General features: G+C 40.8%; 1 protein-coding gene across 1 annotated transcript; it reads left to right on the plus strand.

Annotated features, from left to right (window-relative positions):
• The first annotated feature begins 5151 nt into the window (after positions 1-5151).
• p2rx7 (purinergic receptor P2X, ligand-gated ion channel, 7) lies at positions 5152-18469 on the plus strand. The gene is made up of 13 exons (XM_031734842.2): positions 5152-5465; positions 6058-6205; positions 6302-6373; positions 6524-6596; positions 7621-7717; positions 8229-8309; positions 8866-9001; positions 9528-9664; positions 9848-9938; positions 12182-12247; positions 15099-15203; positions 15312-15419; positions 16251-18469. The coding sequence occupies exons 1-13, from the start codon at positions 5344-5346 to the stop codon at positions 16755-16757; spliced, it is 1743 nt and encodes a 580-aa protein (XP_031590702.1). The 5' UTR covers positions 5152-5343; the 3' UTR covers positions 16758-18469.
• Positions 18470-18938: the final 469 nt, after the last annotated feature.

The following is an 18938-nucleotide window of genomic DNA, read 5'->3' on the forward strand; positions in this document are numbered from 1 at the left end:
CTCATGGGAGAGTCTGTCCCATCACAACAATCCATTTGTCCTGCTGGGGACAAGAAGCTCTTTATCTGGAAGATAAGCAAACACGGAACAACTAAATTCTTCATTTTGTTGCTGTTTAGTTTTCTCTCTTTGCTGAATGGAAAGAAGTTTCAGTTTGGTATTTTTTAATTTAATAATTAAAATTTTTTTTTTTTTTAATAAGTCTGCATGGAGACAGAGAGAGGTAATCCTTCCACAGTCATCTGATCAGTCCCCTAAACTCATTCGAGACAACACTGCCATCTAGAGTACAGGAAGGCGTTTATTTAAAAGAAGAAAATAAAGATTCAGAAAGTCTTGGTACCTTTATTTTTCGTGTTTGTGTTTAACATTGAACATAAGAGCTTCACACTCTTCTTCTTTATTCTTCGTCCTCTCAAAAATCATTTTGAGGTCTTCATCTGGAACTTTACTGACAGTCCTAAAGTAGTTTCTCCCGATGCCCTCCGCATCCTGCACCTCCTTTCATGATTTTGAACTATGAGTTCACAGAACAATTGAATGAGTCTTGTGCTAAATGTATTTTCCTCTACAACAAGACAAACACAGTGTCAGCAGTGGCACAGCATTTCCTCTCCTCTGGCTCTGCGCACAGAGGCAGGTGGACAAACGCGAAGACGCCAGAAGGAAAAAGGAGATTTTTTTCTTCTTCTTCTAAAAATCAAGTTCAATTCAATTCAATTTTATTTATATAGCGCCAAATCACAACAAAAGTTGCCTCAAGGCGCTTTATATTGTACAATAGATCGCACAATAATAAATACAGAGAAAAACCCAACAATCATATGACCCCTATGAGCAAGCACTTTGGCGACAGTGGGAAGGAAAACTCCCTTTAACAGGAAGAAACCACCGGCAGAACCAGGCTCAGGCAGGGGCGGGGCCATCTGCTGTGACCGGTTGGGGTGAAAGAAGGAAAACAGGATAAAGACATGCTGTGGAAGAGAGACAGAGATTAATAACAGATATGATTCGATGCCGAGAGGTCTATTAACACATAGTGAGTGAGAAAGGTGACTGGAAGGGAAAAACTCAATGCATCATGGGAATCCCCGGCAGCCTACGTCTATTGCAGCATAGCTAAGGGAGGATTCAGGGTCACCTGGTCCAGCCCTAACTATATGCTTTAGCAAAAGGAAAGTTTTAAGCCTAATCTTGAAAGTAGAGATAGTGTCTGTCTCCTGAATCCAAACTGGAAGCTGGTTCCACAGAAGAGGGGCCTGAAAACTGAAGGCTCTGCCTCCCATTCTACTTTTAAATACTCTAGGAACAACAAGTAGGCCTGCAGTGTGAGAGCGAAGTGCTCTAATAGGGTGATATGGTACTACAAGGTCATTAAGATAAGATGGAGCCTGATTATTTAAGACCTTGTATGTGAGGAGCAGGATTTTGAATTCAATTCTGGATTTAACAGGAAGCCAATGAAGGAAGCCAAAACAGGAGAAATATGTCTCTCTTTCTAGTCCCTGTCAGGACTCTTGCTGCAGCATTTTGGATCAGCTGAAGGCTTTTCAGCGAGATTTTTTTAGGACATCCTGATAATAAAGAATTACAGTAGTCCAGCCTGGAAGTAATAAATGCATGAACTAGTTTTTCAGCATCACTCTGAGACAGGATATTTCTAATTTTAGAGATGTTGCGCAAATGGAAGAAAGCAGTCTTACATATTTGTTTAATATGTGCATTGAAGGACATGTCCTGGTCAAAAATGACTCCAAGGTTCCTCACAGCATTACTGGAGGCCAAGGTAATGCCATCCAGAGTAAGAATCTGGTTAGATACCATATTTCTAAGATTTTCAGGGCCGAGTACAATAACCTCAGTTTTATCTGAATTAAGAAGCAGAAAGTTAGCGGCCATCCAGGTCTTTATGTCTTTAAGACATTCCTGCAGTTTAACTAATTGGTCTGTGATACCTGGCTTCATGGATAGATAGAGCTGCGTGTCATCTGCATAGCAGTGAAAATTTATGCTATGTCTTCTAATGATGCTGCCTAAAGGAAGCATGTATAATGTAAATAGAATTGGTCCTAGCACTGAACCCTGTGGAACACCATAATTGACCTTAGTGTGTGAAGAGGACTCTCCATTTACTTGAACAAATTGGAGTCTATTAGATAGATATGATACAAACCACTGCAGCGCAGTACCTGTAATACCTACAGCATGTTCTAATCGCTCTAATAGGATATTATGGTCAACAGTATCGAACGCTGCACTGAGGTCTAGCAGGACAAGCACAGAGATGAGTCCACTGTCAGAGGCCATAAGAAGATCATTTGTAACCTTCACTAAAGCTGTTTCTGTGCTGTGATGAGCTCTGAAACCTGACTGAAACTCTTCAAATAAGCCATTCCTCTGCAGATGATCAGTTAGCTGTTTGACAACTACTCTTTCAAGGATGTTTGATATGAAAGGAAGGTTGGAGATTGGCCTATAATTAGCTAAGACAGCTGGGTCTAGAGATGGTTTTTAAGTAAGGGTTTAACTACAGCCACCTTGAAGGCCTGTGGTACATAGCCGATTATTAGAGATAGGTTGATCATATTTAAGATTGAAGCATTAATTAATGGCAGGACTTCTTTGAGCAGTTTTGTAGGAATGGGGTCTAAAAGACACGTTGATGGTTTGGAGGAATTAATTATTGAAGTTAACTCAGAAAGATCAATTGGAGAAAAAGAGTCTAACTTAACATCGGTACTACTAAAAGTAGCTGTAGATAATATTACATCTGTGGGATGATTATTGGTCATTTTTCTCTAATGATAAAAATTTTATTTGTGAAGAAGTTCATGAAGTCATTACTAGTTAACGTTAAAGGGATTGTTGGCTCAGTAGAGCTCTGACTATTTGTCAGCCTGGCTACAGTGCTGAAGAGAAACCTGGGGTTGTTCTTATTTTCTTCAATCAGTGACGAATAGTAAGATGTTCTGGCTTTGCGGAGGGCTTTCTTATAAAGCAGCAAACTATTTCTCCAGGCTAAATGATGATCCTCTAAATTTGTGACACGCCATTTCCTCTCCAGCTTACGAGTTATCTGCTTTAGGCTACGTGTTTGAGAATTATACCACGGAGTCAGGTACTTCTGATTTGAGGCCTTAGTTTTCACAGGAGCTACAGTATCCAGAGTTGTAACGTAGTGAGGAGGTAAAATTATTAACAAGATAATCGACCTCTGTTGGAGTAGCGTTCAGATAGCTGCTCTGCTCTATGTTGGTACAGGGCATTGAAGATGATAACAGTGGGTGGATTATATTCTTAAACTTAGTTACAGCACTTTCAGAAAGACATCTACTTTGATAAAGTCTACTCTCCGCTGCTGTGTAATCAATTATTGTAAATGTAAATGTTATCAGGAAATGATCAGACAGCAGAGGGTTTTCAGGAAACACTGTTAAATCTTCAGTTTCTATGCCATATGTTAAAACAAGATCTAGAGTGTGATTAAAGTGGTGGGTGGGTTCTTTTACATTTTGAGAGAAGCCAATTGAGTCTAATAACAGATTAAATGCGATGTTGAGGCTGTCATTTTTAGCATCTACATGGATGTTAAAATCACCCACAATAATTATTTTATCTGAGCTGAGCACTAAATCAGATAAAAGTCTGAGAAATCAGAGAGAAACTCTGTGTAAGGCCCAGGTGGACGATAGATGATAACAAGTAAGACTGGTTTCTGAGTTTTACAGCTGGGGTGGACGAGGCTAAGCATCAGGCTTTCAAATGAATTAAAAGTCTGTCTTGGTCTTTCGTTAATTAATAGACTGGTGTGAAAAATTGCTGCCACACCGCCCCTCGGCCTGTGCTTCGAGGTTTCTGGTAGTTAGAATGACTCGGGGTGTTGATTCATTTAAACTAACATGATCATCCTGCTGCAACCAGGTTTCTGTAAGGCAGAGTAAATCGATTTGTTGATCAATTATTAAGTCATGTACTAACAGAGACTTGGAGGAGAGAGACCTAATATTTAATAATCCACATTTCACTGTTTTACTCTTTGGTTCAGATGTGGATACTGTATTGTTCTTTCTTTGTGATTTTTTATGTTTAAGTTGTTTATTGCTGGTTTTTGGTTTGTTTTTTGTCTTTTTGGGAGCTGACACAGTCTCAATGGAGATGGGTTTTTGGGGGGGTAGCAGGAGGAGAGAAGCTGCAGAGAGGCGTGTAAGACTGCAACTCTGCTTCCTGGTCCCAACCCTGGATAGTCATATTTTGGGGGGTTTAATAAATAAAAAGTAAGTTTGTTTACACGAGAGACGAGAAACACACGCACACACACAAAAGACCTGGATGTCACTGTCTTAAATTTTGTGTTTTGAAATCATATGCTACTAAAAATTTGACCGTATATTTTCCAAAACTGTTGACAAATGTTCAACAACATGAGCTGCGCGCTAATCCACAGGGTGTAGCAGCAATTCACAACTGCAGTGGAAAAACGGACATGAAAAAGCTAAAATACTTTAAACATTTGAATGATTTTTTATTCTTGTGTCACTTTTCATTTTCCATATTTTAAAAACATCCTGTATATGTCTTGTATGCTGTTTCCAGATGTTGAAAACGGCTCAGACTCAAACATCTGTGCACATTGATCTGTAAGCTGCTCGGTGACGGTTGTGAGTTAATAAGTACTTTGCAGTCTTAAGGATAAATGATAAATTCTAACCTCCACACACTCTAGCTTACTATTATTTGATTAAATGAGTGTTTCGGTCCAACCGACCTTTATCACGTACAAAACAAAAACAGCAGTCTCAGTAAAATTAATCAAACATAAATAAACAAAAAGCATAAATATGTATGAACATGCAAAACGTTTAGAGAATAAACACATCTGAGCTGATAAATTCGCGCTAAAAAGAGTCAAAAGCAGCCTGATATCAGACTTAATGACCCCCTCATTACAGGAAACATTTCAACCAAACATCACAAATAAAATCAGCAGAACAAATTAAACAAATTATCTAAGAGGGGAATGAGACTGGGAACCGTAGGAAGTTTTTCCCAGTAAATGAAATTAAAGGCTATCATTAATATTGAAACACTAAATAACTTCAGTGAAAAATAATTCGGATGTCTAGGTTACCTTTTACATTTGTTAGACATACAAATCCTGATAACACGAGATGCGCTGCAGTTTAATTCCCTCCGTGAGAGCGCATGGTGCATCTGCAGAAGTGTGGCCATGTGACCATCCACACAGGAAGAGGAGTCGAGAAATGAGTCAGAGATTCCTCCTCCGCACAGAAATCAGACAAAAAGTCCTAAAAATCCAGCCCGGAGCGCCTTTCCATCATCACCATGCCGTGCTGCAGGCTGCGCGCTCTGTGTCAGTATGAAACCAACAAGCTGGTCCGGATCCAGAGCGTCCGGCTCGGCTCACTCAAGTGGAGTCTGAACGGAGCCATTCTGCTCTTCATCTGGTGAGTGGATGTGAAATATCTGAGCCCACGCACGCACAGTGCGGCTCAGCTGGCACTTCTCACTTCTGCACTTTCACAAGTCCCGTTAAAGCTCAAAGCGTCTGCAGGGAGAAACGGACACGAACTATCGTTGAATATCTGACTGAGTCTGAACTCCAGTTTGAGTGTGAGATCCTTAAATTGCTCTTCAATTTGTGGAGGAACAAATATTTCATATCCAGCAAGTTTTTAAACTCATTCTGGTTGATTTCCATTTGGAAAAGGAGCATTTTTGTTGCTTCCCACCAAACATCCTAGTAGCATTAATGACAAAAACCAAGAGAGACAGCTGCAGAAAAACATGACTTTTCTGTTATTAGACAAGAAGATATCAAAATGGTCTTTGATTAATCACCATAAAAGCTAATTGCAGCTTTTTTTTGTGCCTAAAACTGGTTAAGCTACAAAAAGCTGACCTTCAGTGTCCGGTAAATATCTACAACTTGAACGTTTTCCTTCAGTTTTGAGTCTTTATCCTCTAAACCAGATAATGTGACTCATAATCCCCAAGTTCTGATCTTTTAAAAAGTTCTATTTATTTCCTGTCTTGCAGTATCATGATGTTATGGAACAGGAAGTACCAGGAGTTTGACCTGGTGGTCAGCTCGGTTACCACAAAGGTAAAGGGTGTGGCTCAGGCGCCCCTGCTCGGGGTCGGGAACGTGGTCTGGGATGAGGTGGACTACAGCGGGCCTTGGAAGGTGGGACCTTGATCCTCTGGGTGCTGAGCTGTGAAGGTTTTTTTTAGTTGTTAAAAATGAAAATTCCTTTATTTATTTATTTTTAAATCTTTGTAGGGGAAGAACACCTTCTTTGTGGTGACCAACGTCATTGTGACAAAGAATCAGAAGCAGGGGAAATGTGCGCAGGTGCTTTTTCATCATTACCATTTTATATTTTTTTATCATGTTCATCTTGTTTTAATGAGTTCAAATATTGTATTGCTAACAAAGACCACAGTAAATAGAAGATGTCGTTAATAAGATGAACTCTAATTTTCTGCACTGTCTATTTCTCAGGTTCCTCTCAAAGGCAGATTCTGTCGCACTGATAAGGAGTGTGAGAAAGGAGCCTGGGACCAGCAGAAACACGGTACAGTGACTTCTTTCAATAGACCTTGTTTCATGTCCAGGGCTAAAAATTGAGCCAACAAACTGCAGATTTTTTAACTGCTAGAAGGGCAGCAAACAGTAAGAAGGGGTCCAGTTCACCAGGCCTTAAACATGTTTGTTTCTACTTTGAAATTGGGCATTTTAACATGAGAGTCTATGGAGATTTACTCACTTTTGGAGTCAGCCTCCACCCGTGATTAAGGAACTGCAGTTTTTGATCCAACTTCAGTTTTTTAATTAGTTTTTAATTAGAAATTCAGTAGCAATAAATAAGCTTGAAGCTAAGAATATTTTATGTTTTTATTTTATGTGTCTTTTAAGTATTAAAAGATAAACTGACACTTTGTTGGTGTCCGTTTATCCCGCTTTTGTCAGTTTAAATAGATTTTCTATAAAGATTAGAAATGTAAAAATAAAGAAACGTCTGTATTTTCTCTTAAAGTTGGGTTCAGAAGCACTTTTTTCACATTTTTTAACTTCAAGTGGTTCATACACAACAAGTAGAGCAGCTAAACCATTTTACTGAAGCTGTGAGACAGTCAAGAGTAACAAGACATAAAAACACAGCATTAAAAATATTGTGTTTCATTTTATACTGACCACTCAAAGTGCTTTAGACTACAAAGCACCTTTAACCATGAGTTTATATTATATAATGGTTACTTCCCACATTCTGACTCACATCCATGGCCAATTTACAATCACCGGTTAATCTAACATGCATATCTTCGTGTGGGAGGAAGCTGGAGTACCCGGGAGAAACCCACACAGGCCCAATGTAAAGGGAGAACTCCACACAGAAAGGCCCCACTGTGACGTGACTCTGCTAACCACTGGATCCCTGTGCTGTTCCCAAAATGAGAGTGGCGTCCTGTGTCTACAGAAACCAGAGGAATTAATAATTGCTGGTTTGCAGCTCAGATGGTTGTAGTTCTGTGCAGCTCTGAGTCTGCTGCAGGAATCAAACATCCTGTAGGGTTTATACGACTGCTTCCCTTTTGCAGGGATTCAAACGGGATCGTGTGTGAAGTTTGATTTATTGAAGAAAACCTGTGAAGTTTCTGCGTGGTGTCCGATCGAAACCAGAACGACCCCTCCAAGGTAAGAGAAACGAATTTGTCTACACAATGTGACATTTCAGAAGTGTTTGAAGGTTCACTGACAGCCACATCATGTGAGCTCGATCTAAAAAACATGGGTACAACATCTGTGCAATGGTTAAACCTACTCAATCAGGAGCAAGAGGCACAGCTGTTATTCGTCCATGATTTGTTCCCTTCTTTCCACGCCCTCTTTGGCTCTGTTATGATAACAGCTGGAAGATACATCATACAAGTAGTCCTCTGCAAAAGGTTGGACTGTAAAGCAGGAGGAAAACGTACTCATACACACCATCACACCCCCTCCAATAAGTAGAAACCGAATTTAAACCACCACACAAGCTTCGAATACTAGAGTCATACATTTACCACTCATATAAATATTAACATCTATGGGTTATACAGAGCAAGAAGCATTTTGAGAAGCTGACAGGACTTCCCAGCAGTTTTTAATTGGTCTAGTTTGCTGTCAAAAGTGTTTTGGCTAATAATCATCACTTCCTGTGACGCAGACCTGCTCTGCTGGCAGCAGCTGAGAACTTCACCGTCCTCATCAAAAACAACATCCGATTCCCAGCTTTCAACTACATCAGGTGAGACTGCTCTGTGCCTGCGGATACAGCAGATTCAGTTTCTCCCCTGCAGCTGCTTCAGTTAAGAAATGCAGAGATTTTGTATTTTTTCAATGAGTTTGTTTTTTTTTGTTTTGTTTTTTTTGCATCAGCAGTTTTGGAGTTTTTAATTCTTGGAACTTGATCATTGTGACAGTTTCTTTTTAATGCTAATTTTTTTTTTTTTTTTTACAGTTCATCTTGCAGATCTTTATCTTCAATGAAAACAGTGATGTTATATCACTTCAGTTGGATCACAGTTGTTTCATTTCAGGTTTATTGTGCTGTTGTGCAGGAGCAAAACTGTTCAGCAGTCCATGTATCTGCAAATCTGTTTGCACAAATGCATCCAGAAACCCTTATGCTGCTGTGTTACCCTTGCTTCTTGTTGCTGGGTTGTTGTAACTGCACATTGTGTTTAATGATGCTAATATTTTGCATTTGGCATAGAAAAACATTCAGAAAGACCCTCTTCATTACCAGGGAACTGAAACTTCAGATTTTTTACGGAAATATTGAAGTCTGCTTTCTTTTATAGAAGGAACATCCTCCCGGAGATGAACGACGCCTACCTGAGGAACTGCCACCGAGGAAACGACTCCTTGTGCCCCATCTTCAGACTGGGAGACATCGTCCGAGAGGCCGGGGAAAAGTTCTCTGAGATGGCAGTAGAGGTGAGTTAATGTGTTCATGAGTCTCTCAGGTGAAAGCAGAATTCATCCCCAAGTGGTTTGGTACTACAATATTTCTCCACCCTGAGATTTTACCTTTAAAGTCAGTAAAATGACCATCAACACCCTTATATGGCTTCCTCTTTGTGAGCCATTTCTGTCCTCAAATAGAAATGAAAAACTGCTGACGGGCAAAAAAAAAAAAAAAGGAAGCGTTGCCACAACAAACTGTGTGTGGACCTAAAAACGGAGAAATAGTGTAATTTTGTTTTATGTTTATGTTCTGTTTTCAGGGTGCACTTTGGTTTAATTGCTGCTATTGTCCTGCTTTTTTTTCTTTCACAGACATAAGTAGAAATACTCTTATTTGAAAGTTTGAAGTTTAATATGTTGGGAAAAATATACCTTATTACAGAAGCACAGTAAACAATAAAAACTCTAAATTCTGACACATGAACTGATGTAAAAAATCAGTTCTGGGTTTTCCTCAGTAAATGTTGAGCTTTTGTAGTCCCGCTTGTGACCACAGGGAGGCGTCATCGGCATCCTGATCAAATGGGACTGCAACCTCGACCGGCTCATGCAGCGCTGCCTCCCCAGATACTCTTTCAAGCGACTAGATGAAAAAGAGAGCAACAAGACGCTCTATCCGGGCCTCAACTTCAGGTGAGCGCGGGTCAAAGGTCACCTCCATTGTGCTCTGTGTGCAGTGGACAGTCAAGAGTCACTAAAGGAACAATGAAAACGATGAAAGCTATACACAAGCGGTGACAAACCTTCTCTTGCTGTCATATTTAAGTCAGCCCTTCAGTGTTGTTGTATCTGTCACATCCCATGTTTTTTAACCAGGTTTGCAAAGTACAACACTGTGAATGGAGTGGAGGAGCGAACACTCTACAAAGCATTTGGGATCAGATTTGATGTCATGGTATTCGGACAGGTGAGGTTTTTATTTCTTCATTGTTTCCTCCCTCTGTTAGAGGGTTAAAGTAACGCTGACTGCTAATGCAGAACAATGAATTCATCAAAGAGTAAGACTGGTGTTCGTTAGAAAATCACAGTAATGATTCACAGTACTACTGTGGCCCAGAGGAGTAAAAAAAAAACAATACAAAACTGAAAATTTCTCTTTTGTTGTCATGTTTTCAGAATAGTTTAATTATTTTTTTTCGCCCCTTGAGATGATGTGTTTTGCACATCGTGACCTTTCTTTGTTTTAGGAGAAATCAATCTGCTCCTGCTGCTGTTGTTTTTTTGTTTTTTTACTGCATATTAGCATGACTCACATTAAATGAGCAAGAAATCATAAAAAAGCCCAAAACCATGATATCGATCATGGTAATGTCGAAGAACTTCAGATTACAAATCATATTAGAACAAAACACTCACAGTATTCACCTAAAATACTACTACCTGACACCTACAGCCAATTTAGCACCACCAGTTAATCGAGCATGCATGCCTGTGGACTGTGGGAGGAAACCCACGCAGGCACAGGGAGAACATGCAAACTGTACACACCTCCACACAGAAAGGCCCAAGTCAACCAGGATATTTGAACCAGCAACCTGCTTCCTGCGAGGCAGCAATAAGAAAAACGCTGCAAAAGTACACAAAACACAACGGAACTAGGGAAAAACGAAAACAGAAATAGGAAAAAACACAAGGGAAGTGTTTCTGGGGAGACAATAACCCGACAGACCAGTTGCAGGAACCCAAAACATGGTGGGTGTGTTTTATCATGATTCATATAATACTGATGACGGATTTTTAGGCTAATAGTTAGGCTAACACACTTACCTCTCATCTTTTCTTTCCTCACAAAACCGATAGATCCTCCACTTCTTTTAAGTGTCTCCCAGTGCAATTCTTAGCATATTTTGGTTCCTGCAACTGGTCCGTCGGGTTATTGTCTCCCCAGAAACACTTCCCTTGTGTTTTTGGAAATCTGAATTTCCTATTTCCGTTGTGTTTTGTGTGCTTTTGCAGCGTTTTTCTTATTGCTGGTGTTTTCTTAAGTTGCAGTCCGTTTGGCCTCTCAGGGCCACCGTATATTTTCCTCCTATTTAATAATTTATCAAAAAGCCCTCATTAAGACAAAAGTTCCAGGACTGTGGCTGAAAAGTGAACTTTTCTCAGGAAGGCTCTGAAATGAGTGAAGTGACCCTGAAGTATCTGCAGCCATAAAAAGAGCTGATTGTTGGCCAGTGCTTCCTTTATTACCTCTTTTAGCAATGAATACACTTAGGAGGCGATAACGGCAATGCACAGCATTGAGGTGCTCCTTTAAACAGTCAACATCACTGACAAATGCAAATGTTAATAGTTAATCTTTCTATTTCATACCATTCATTTCTGATATGTTCTGAATTCTGAACTTCACCCAGCTGTAATAAAACCTGCTTCCTGTCATTTTGTTGCCTTGTGTGAAGAAATTGTAGTCATTTTAGATGTACGTCCAGGAGATCAGATTTCCTGCAAACAATTAGTTCACTGTATAATCTTTTACAGTTGGGTCATTTGATCTTACATATAAAACAATTTTTGGATTCAAAGAAATCTGTTGCATAAGCCTCCAGTTTTTTAACATGACTTATTCTTTAAAAAACTCTTTCAAACTATTCTCGAAAAACTCATTCATAACCTCTTTTTTTCTCTTTTACTTTCTTTGCCATCCCCTTTTTATGTAATTATGTATTTACTTCTTCCCTACTCCTGTTATGCAACTTTGACTCCATTTAAAACTGCAAATGTCAAGCCAGCTGGAATCTGGATTAAAAAATGCTCAAAATTGGACTGATTGTGTGATGCTGTAGGAAATAATCTAAGTTTAACACTGGAAAATTCAAACTGATGTCGGACAGAGAAGCAAAATGTAATCAGATCAGACAAATCAGATTTATGTGATTGGTAATATTTTTAGATTCGGTATCTGTGAATTTTGGCTTTTATGTTTAGCGGGCTATGTGCATTTTTTTTTTTTTTTTTTTTTTTCAGTTGAAAGGGAAAAAGTTTTGTATCTTGTTAGTGAAATGAAATTACTGACAAGTCATACAAGATGTATTTTATCAGTAACTCAATTTGTGCTTGCCTGTTTGCTCTTGGGAATTTCTGACGTCAGTATATCAAAATTTTTGGCGAGAGGAGAATGTAAAGGGGAAAATGTTGTGATTTGTTTTTCAGGCGGGAAAGTTTAGCTTCATTCAACTCATCATCTACATCGGCTCAACGCTGTCCTACTACGCCCTGGTGAGAGACCACACACACAAATGTCCATTCATGCTTTTATCCTCCTTCAGGAGTGAGCACAGTGGGACTCAGTGTTAAAGTCCAGAGTGGGAGTGCAGTGCATCGATAATATATTCAGCTCCTCTGTAGATGCAGGGGAGCAACCATAAATATCAAAGGAAGCCAATTAATGTCATTAAAAAATCGTTATTCATTATTTCATAAAATTTACATGATTCTAATCTTCTGAAATTGTATTAATTACTCACAGTAAAAAATCAAAATAAGTTTCATGTGTAGCAGAGATATATATAAAAAAAAAAAACAAAAAAAACACCCAGCACGCCCCTGCGGGCGGTTTATCCTTCAAGCTCGGGTCCTCTACCAGAGGCCTGGGAGCTTGAGGGTCCTGCGCAGTATCTTAGCTGTTCCCAGGACTGCGCTCTTCTGGACAGAGATGTCCGATGTTGTTCCCGGGATCTGCTGGAGCCACTCGCCTAGCTTGGGAGTCACCGCACCTAGTGCTCCGATTACCACGGGGACCACCGTTACCTTCACCCTCCACATCCTCTCGAGCTCTTCTCTGAGCCCTTGGTATTTCTCCAGCTTCTCGTGTTCCTTCTTCCTGATATTGCTGTCATTCGGAACCGCTACATCGATCACTACGGCCGTCTTCTTCTGTTTGTCCACCACCACTATGTCCGGTTGGTTAGCCACCACCATTTTGTCCGTCTGCATCTGGAAGTCCCACAGGATCTTAGCTCGGTCATTCTCCATCACCCTTGGGGGCATCTCCCATTTTGACCTCGGGACTTCCAGGCCATATTCGGCACAGATGTTTCTGTACACTATGCCGGCCACTTGGTTATGGCGTTCCATGTATGCCTTGCCTGCTAGCATCTTGCACCCTGCTGTTATGTGCTGGATTGTCTCTGGGGCATCTTTACACAGCCTGCACCTGGGGTCTTGCCTGGTGTGATAGACCCCAGCCTCTATGGATCTTGTGCTCAGAACTTGTTCTTGTGCTGCCATGATTAGTGCCTCTGTGCTGTCTTTCAGTCCAGCTTTGTCCAGCCACTGGTAGGATTTCTGGATATCAGCCACCTCCTCTATCTGCCGGTGGTACATACCATGCAGGGGCCTGTCCTTCCATGATGGTTCCTCGCCTTCCTCCTCTTTCTTGGGTTTCTGCTGCCTGAGGTATTCACTGAGCACGCTGTCAGTTGGGGCCATCTTCGTGATGTATTCTTGGATGTTCGTTGTCTCATCCTGGACTGTGGTGCTGACACTTACCAGTCCTCGGCCCCCTTCCTTCCGCTTAGCATACAGCCTCAGGGTGCTGGACTTGGGGTGAAACCCTCCATGCATGGTAAGGAGCTTTCTTGTCTTTATGTCAGTGGCTTCTATCTCCTCCTTTGGCCAGCCTATTACCCCAGCAGGGTACCTGATCATGGGCAGGGCGTAGGTGTTGATGGCCCGGATCTTGTTCTTACCGTTCAGCTGACTCCTCAGGACTTGCCTGACCCTCTGCAGGTATTTGGTGGTTGCAGTCTTTCTAGCGGCCTCTTCATGATTCCCATTCGCCTGTGGGATCCCCAGGTACTTGTAACTGTCCTCTATGTCTGCAATGTTGCCTTCTGGTAGTTCAATTCCCTCAGTTCTGACTACCTTCCCTCTCTTTGTTACCATCCGACTACACTTCTCCAGTCCGAACGACATTCCAATGTCATTGCTGTATATCCTGGTAGTGTGTATCAGTGAATCGATGTCTCGTTCACTCTTGGCATACAGCTTGATGTCATCCATGTACAGGAGGTGGCTGACAACCGCTCCATTTCGTAGTCGGTATCCGTAGCCAGTCTTGTTAATGATCTCACTGAGGGGGTTCAGGCCTATGCAGAACAGCAGTGGGGACAGAGCATCTCCTTGGTAGATCCCGCACTTGATGGTGACTTGTGCTATGGGCTTGGAGTTGGCCTCTAGTGTTGTACGCCACATCCCCATTGAGTTCCTGATGAAGGCTCTTAGGGTCCTGTTGATCTTGTACAATTCTAGGCATTCCAGTATCCAGCTGTGGGGGCATCGAGTCATAGGCCTTCTTGTAATCAATCCAGGCAGTGCACAGGTTGGTCAGCCTGCTCTTGCAGTCTCGGCTGACTGTCCTGTCTACCAGTAGCTGGTGTTTTGCGCCTCTGGTATTCTTGCCAATCCCTTTCTGTGCCCCGCTCATGTATTGACCCATGTGCCTGTTCATCTTAGCCGATATGATGCCTGACAGGAGCTTCCATGTAGTACTGAGGCAGGTAATTGGTCGGTAGTTGGATGGGACCGGTACCTTCGGTTAGCCATTCTGGGTGTCTCTCGTTAACTAGCAGCTGGTTCATTTGGTTCATTCATTCATTGGTTCATTCATAGATATATAGATAGATATATATTACTTTTACCTTAATTATAGTTTTTACATGATGTTGTCCTTTGAATGTCATGGTTACCTTATTATTTAATACATTTTTAAGAACTTATTTAAAAACTTTTGAAATTGTCTTTTGACAGTCTTTTGACTAATTTATAACATTTTCAAAAAATTAAAAGCTCACCTTTCAAATATGCACAGTAAAAAAAAGAAATTAAGTAATTTTAGTTTTGTTTACATATGGCAAGTGAACCTTTTAATTTGGCATGAAAGGTTTGGTGATAAATGTGGGTTTTATGTCCCAATTGCAACTTTTTGACTTAATTTTTTTTTTTTAAAGAACTGGATTGTATTTTGTATATGTCTAATGTAATTTATTGTGTTTAGTGTAAAGTTCACGTTTACTGAAGGAAAGTGTCCCTTATCTCCATTCATGTGAAAGTCTGTCTTTCCGTCCAGACAACCATCCTGATCGACTGGTTGATTGGAACCAGCTGTTACTCTGCAGAGGTCGGTCAAAACTACTCTGAAAGGAAAGTGGAATCAATCCAAGATAAAGAGAAGGTGATCAGTGTTTTGATTTGATTTTGTGTTTACTGCAGCTCTGAACCAGTGACAAAAAATTTAATAGATACTTTCATTAATGTTATTTCATGTGACCGTGTGTTGCAGTGCATCCTTTGTGTTTCATACATTGATGAGAACAACCTTCGACTGGTAAAACGCTCACAAAAGAAAAGTTTACAGGTCATCAAACCGATGTCTGTTCAGCCACGTAAGGTAAACCTACAGAGCACAGAGTGCAGAAACCAAAGTGTAAATGGGGAAAATACACAAAAAAAGATGCTTGATAGTAGCCTGCACACACAACCCCACAGAGAGAAATGGGAGCTGCTAATGGCTAATTCAGCTGCTTTTAAATACACCATGTGAGCAAACCCAGATTATAAATGGCAGCGAGATGAGAATAACATCTGTGCTCACCTGTAGCACATAATTCTTCTCTCACAGCAGGTCTTTTCTACTCCCAAAACACAAAGAGGTCGTAATTCATACCCTACCTCTGAAAATTCTATCGTGAATTTAATTATATCTGATAGGCACATTTCTATTATTAGTCAGCAGCAGCTCAACTCTGGTGCAGGTTAAGTGCAGGTGTGCTCATGTGGAGAGGTTTCTAACTATATAGAAGTCATGAGTCTTTTTTAAAGGTTAGAAAGGTTGATGCCAGTTTGACAAGGCAAAGAAATATTGCCCAATCAGTTTTCTTACTCAGTAATATTGCTGAGATGAATGACTCTTAAAAATCATTCCAAAACACACACTTTGTTTGATGCAAATATAAGGAAAGTTTTGAGCATCTCCATCCATCCATCCATCCATCCATCCATCCATCCATCCATCCATCCATCCATCCATCCATCCATCCATCCATCCATCCATCCATCCATCCATCCATCCATCCATCCATCCATCCATCCATCCATCCATCCATCCATCCGCAGATACCCTGTCAAAACCTAATTGTGTGTTTGTGTGTGATGTCATGCAACAACATGTTGTTTCTCACTGTAGAGACAGTCTGTTAAAATGATGCTCTCATCTCTGCAGGAGGATCCAGGACACTTGAGAGCCATTCTCTGCCTCCTACAGCCAAGTGATGACACGAATGATGATGTTCAGCCTTCCCTTGACAAGAAAACCAACCCAAATGCCAAACCCAGTCGTCCAGCCTGGTGTATGTGTGACTTCTGCGCTCCTTCCTCCCTCCCGGAGGAGGAGTTGTGCTGCAGACGGACCGAGGGCACCTGCATCACCTCGTCTCCTCTGTTTGGGCAGCTGGTGCTGCGGCGCTCCCTGCTGGAGGCAGTGCTCCTGTACCAGGATCCCCTGTCTCCTTCAGTGAAAAAGCTTCAGACTGCCGCCCTGCGTCACTGTGCCTACAGAGAGTATATCAGCTGGCGGTTTGGGGTCCCACCCAATGACACCCATCCTGCCATCCCTAGCTGCTGCGTGTGGAGGATCAGGAGGGAGTACCCGAGCCCAGATGGACAGTACAGTGGTTTCAGACCTGTAAAGATGACTTCCATGCAAGCCTGCGAAAACGGAGAACTATGAGAGGAGTGTTTTCACTTTACAGAGCAGGGAAGCCCTCACTAACTGACCTACTAACAATGTTCACATGTACCGTCTGCCTTACAAAGCAAAACAAAAATGCAACAACTTTACTCATCTGTGCGGAAAATGAAACTTAATCAGTTTGTCAGCTTGTGTTTGGTGAAGGAAAACTTCACTAAGTCAATAAATTACTGCATTTTCTCAAATCTGTCAAGTCGTTTGGCTGCTTGGCTGCTGTTTTTCTCACATTCACTCTCTTTATGCTGCTTTTTGCCTTTATAGGGCAGGAATAACTCTAATCGGGCTCAGACAAAGGATTTCTCCTGCCAGGAATGTGTTCACATTCATCAAATTATATGGAAAGATGGAGAGTTTTGTTCCAGGATGGGAAAGAAACAGCCCTGAGTAGATTTGACACATTTTTCCTATCATCTCCTCTAAGGTTCACTAACTGCAGTAAGGTGGGGAGCCTGAGTGTGTATTTTCATTTGTACACAGATGAGACTAAAAACAACAGCTGTTTTTTGGGTTAATGGAAAGTCATCGTGTTATTGGGGTTTATGTTTTTCAGTATTGCCATTTCACTCTGTACTCCTGATTTCCTTCTGCATGTAAAGAAACGGTCTATTAAAACTACTGCACAGAGGGTACATTTTTATATAACTGACCAGTTTAACTTTTATTAAGCTTACAGTTGGCGTTATTAATGGAATGGACACTATTACTGACAGGTGCGCCTATACAGGCAGTCTGCTGGGCTTCACTAAGCAAATTCATGTCACAAAAATGGAACACTTGACTATTTTTGTGTTGTTGGTTTTATTGTAAATGGACTGGTTCTTTTGGACTGGACTTTTGTACCCTACTGGAGCATTTAAAGCGCTTTGAACAACATACCTCATTCACACCCATTCACACAAACATGCTTTTCTACATCTAGGTACTTTCTAGCTAACATTTATACACATTTGTACTCCAGTGGAGCAACCTAGGGTTCAGTATCTTTCCCAAGGATACTTTGGCATGCAGACAGACATTTTTCATTTTCACTGGGTTCTCATAGGCTCTTCTTTGAGAATCACCACGATCTCTAAGCAGCATATCAAAGACATTACATTAACGAACAAACATGAACAAAGAGGCAATTGCAAGCAACGCCATACTAGTCGGGTAGTGATGGAATTGAACTGATTGAATGGGTAATTATTGTGGCTTGTGGTTAACTGTACTAACAGCATGTCTAAGGGGTCTGTGCTCCAGTTTTGGTGACTGAAATTGCTTTTTATTAGTCTTAAACTTGGCATTATTCTGCTATCAAATCTGCTAGTTTCAGGACTTTGGGGGACTCCAGCCTTTTCACATCTTCTCCACCCTTTTTTTAAATGTGTATGTCTCTGTGTGTTTGTTTTTTTTTAATACACCATCTTGATAATTTAGTTTTGACAGCAACACATCTTATCCTTATCTAAGGTCAGTGCATGCTGTACACGAGTGTTTACACTCCTGGCACTTCTTCACCAAAGCTGGACTTCCCTTTAAAATGTTAAAATGTAGTCCATTTGGATGCCACTGGTCACAAGATTAAAAAGCATGGTAGCAGCTATTGAGCCTTCAGGGTGAACACAACGCTCACATCCATCTTTAATATACGGTATGACTGTTACAAAGAGATTTTGTACTGCTGCTTTTGTTGATTAAAATATTTGGCATTTTCTTTTTGATAGTGCAGTCACTTTTGCATGTTATGCTTGCTATGTCCTTCCAAGCCTTCACATTCTTGGGGCCTGTACATAAAGAGTGAATTGTTGTTTTTATGTCGTTTATACTAACAGACTGTGACATATTGAACTTTGAGGTTCAATCTGCTGATTCTTGTCACATCTGAAGGGAGTCAAACTGTCTCTTTCCTGTATTCACGCCTTTAATGAGGTGCTAAGTGAATCAGCTGCTGGCTGTGTATTTGCTGTAAAGTGGTTTTAGTCCTGTCGCCTAATCTCAGCCAACAAATGAGCTTTTTAACTCCCAAACTGTTAAATTTCAGTACCAACACATTAGTTTAGAACCAATCATCTGATTTTAGTTTTCGCTGGAAAAAAGAATGAAGCTATTTCTTTAAACCTTTGCTACATGTTTTATCTTTGATGGCTATCTTTTCCATCTTCCGTTGTTCAGCCTGTTAAT

Source organism: Oreochromis aureus, linkage group 12 (assembly GCF_013358895.1).
Source record: "Oreochromis aureus strain Israel breed Guangdong linkage group 12, ZZ_aureus, whole genome shotgun sequence".
In the NCBI taxonomy this organism is placed as follows: Eukaryota; Metazoa; Chordata; class Actinopteri; order Cichliformes; family Cichlidae; genus Oreochromis; species Oreochromis aureus.

Coding starts and splice junctions, on each gene's coding strand:
- p2rx7 (XM_031734842.2), top strand. CDS start 5,344: ATGCCGTGCTGCAGGCTGCGCGCTCTGTGTCAGTATGAAACCAACAAG. Junction 5,466..6,057: donor GCCATTCTGCTCTTCATCTG/GTGAGTGGATGT, acceptor CCTGTCTTGCAG/TATCATGATGTTATGGAACA. Junction 9,939..12,181: donor ATGTCATGGTATTCGGACAG/GTGAGGTTTTTA, acceptor TTTGTTTTTCAG/GCGGGAAAGTTTAGCTTCAT.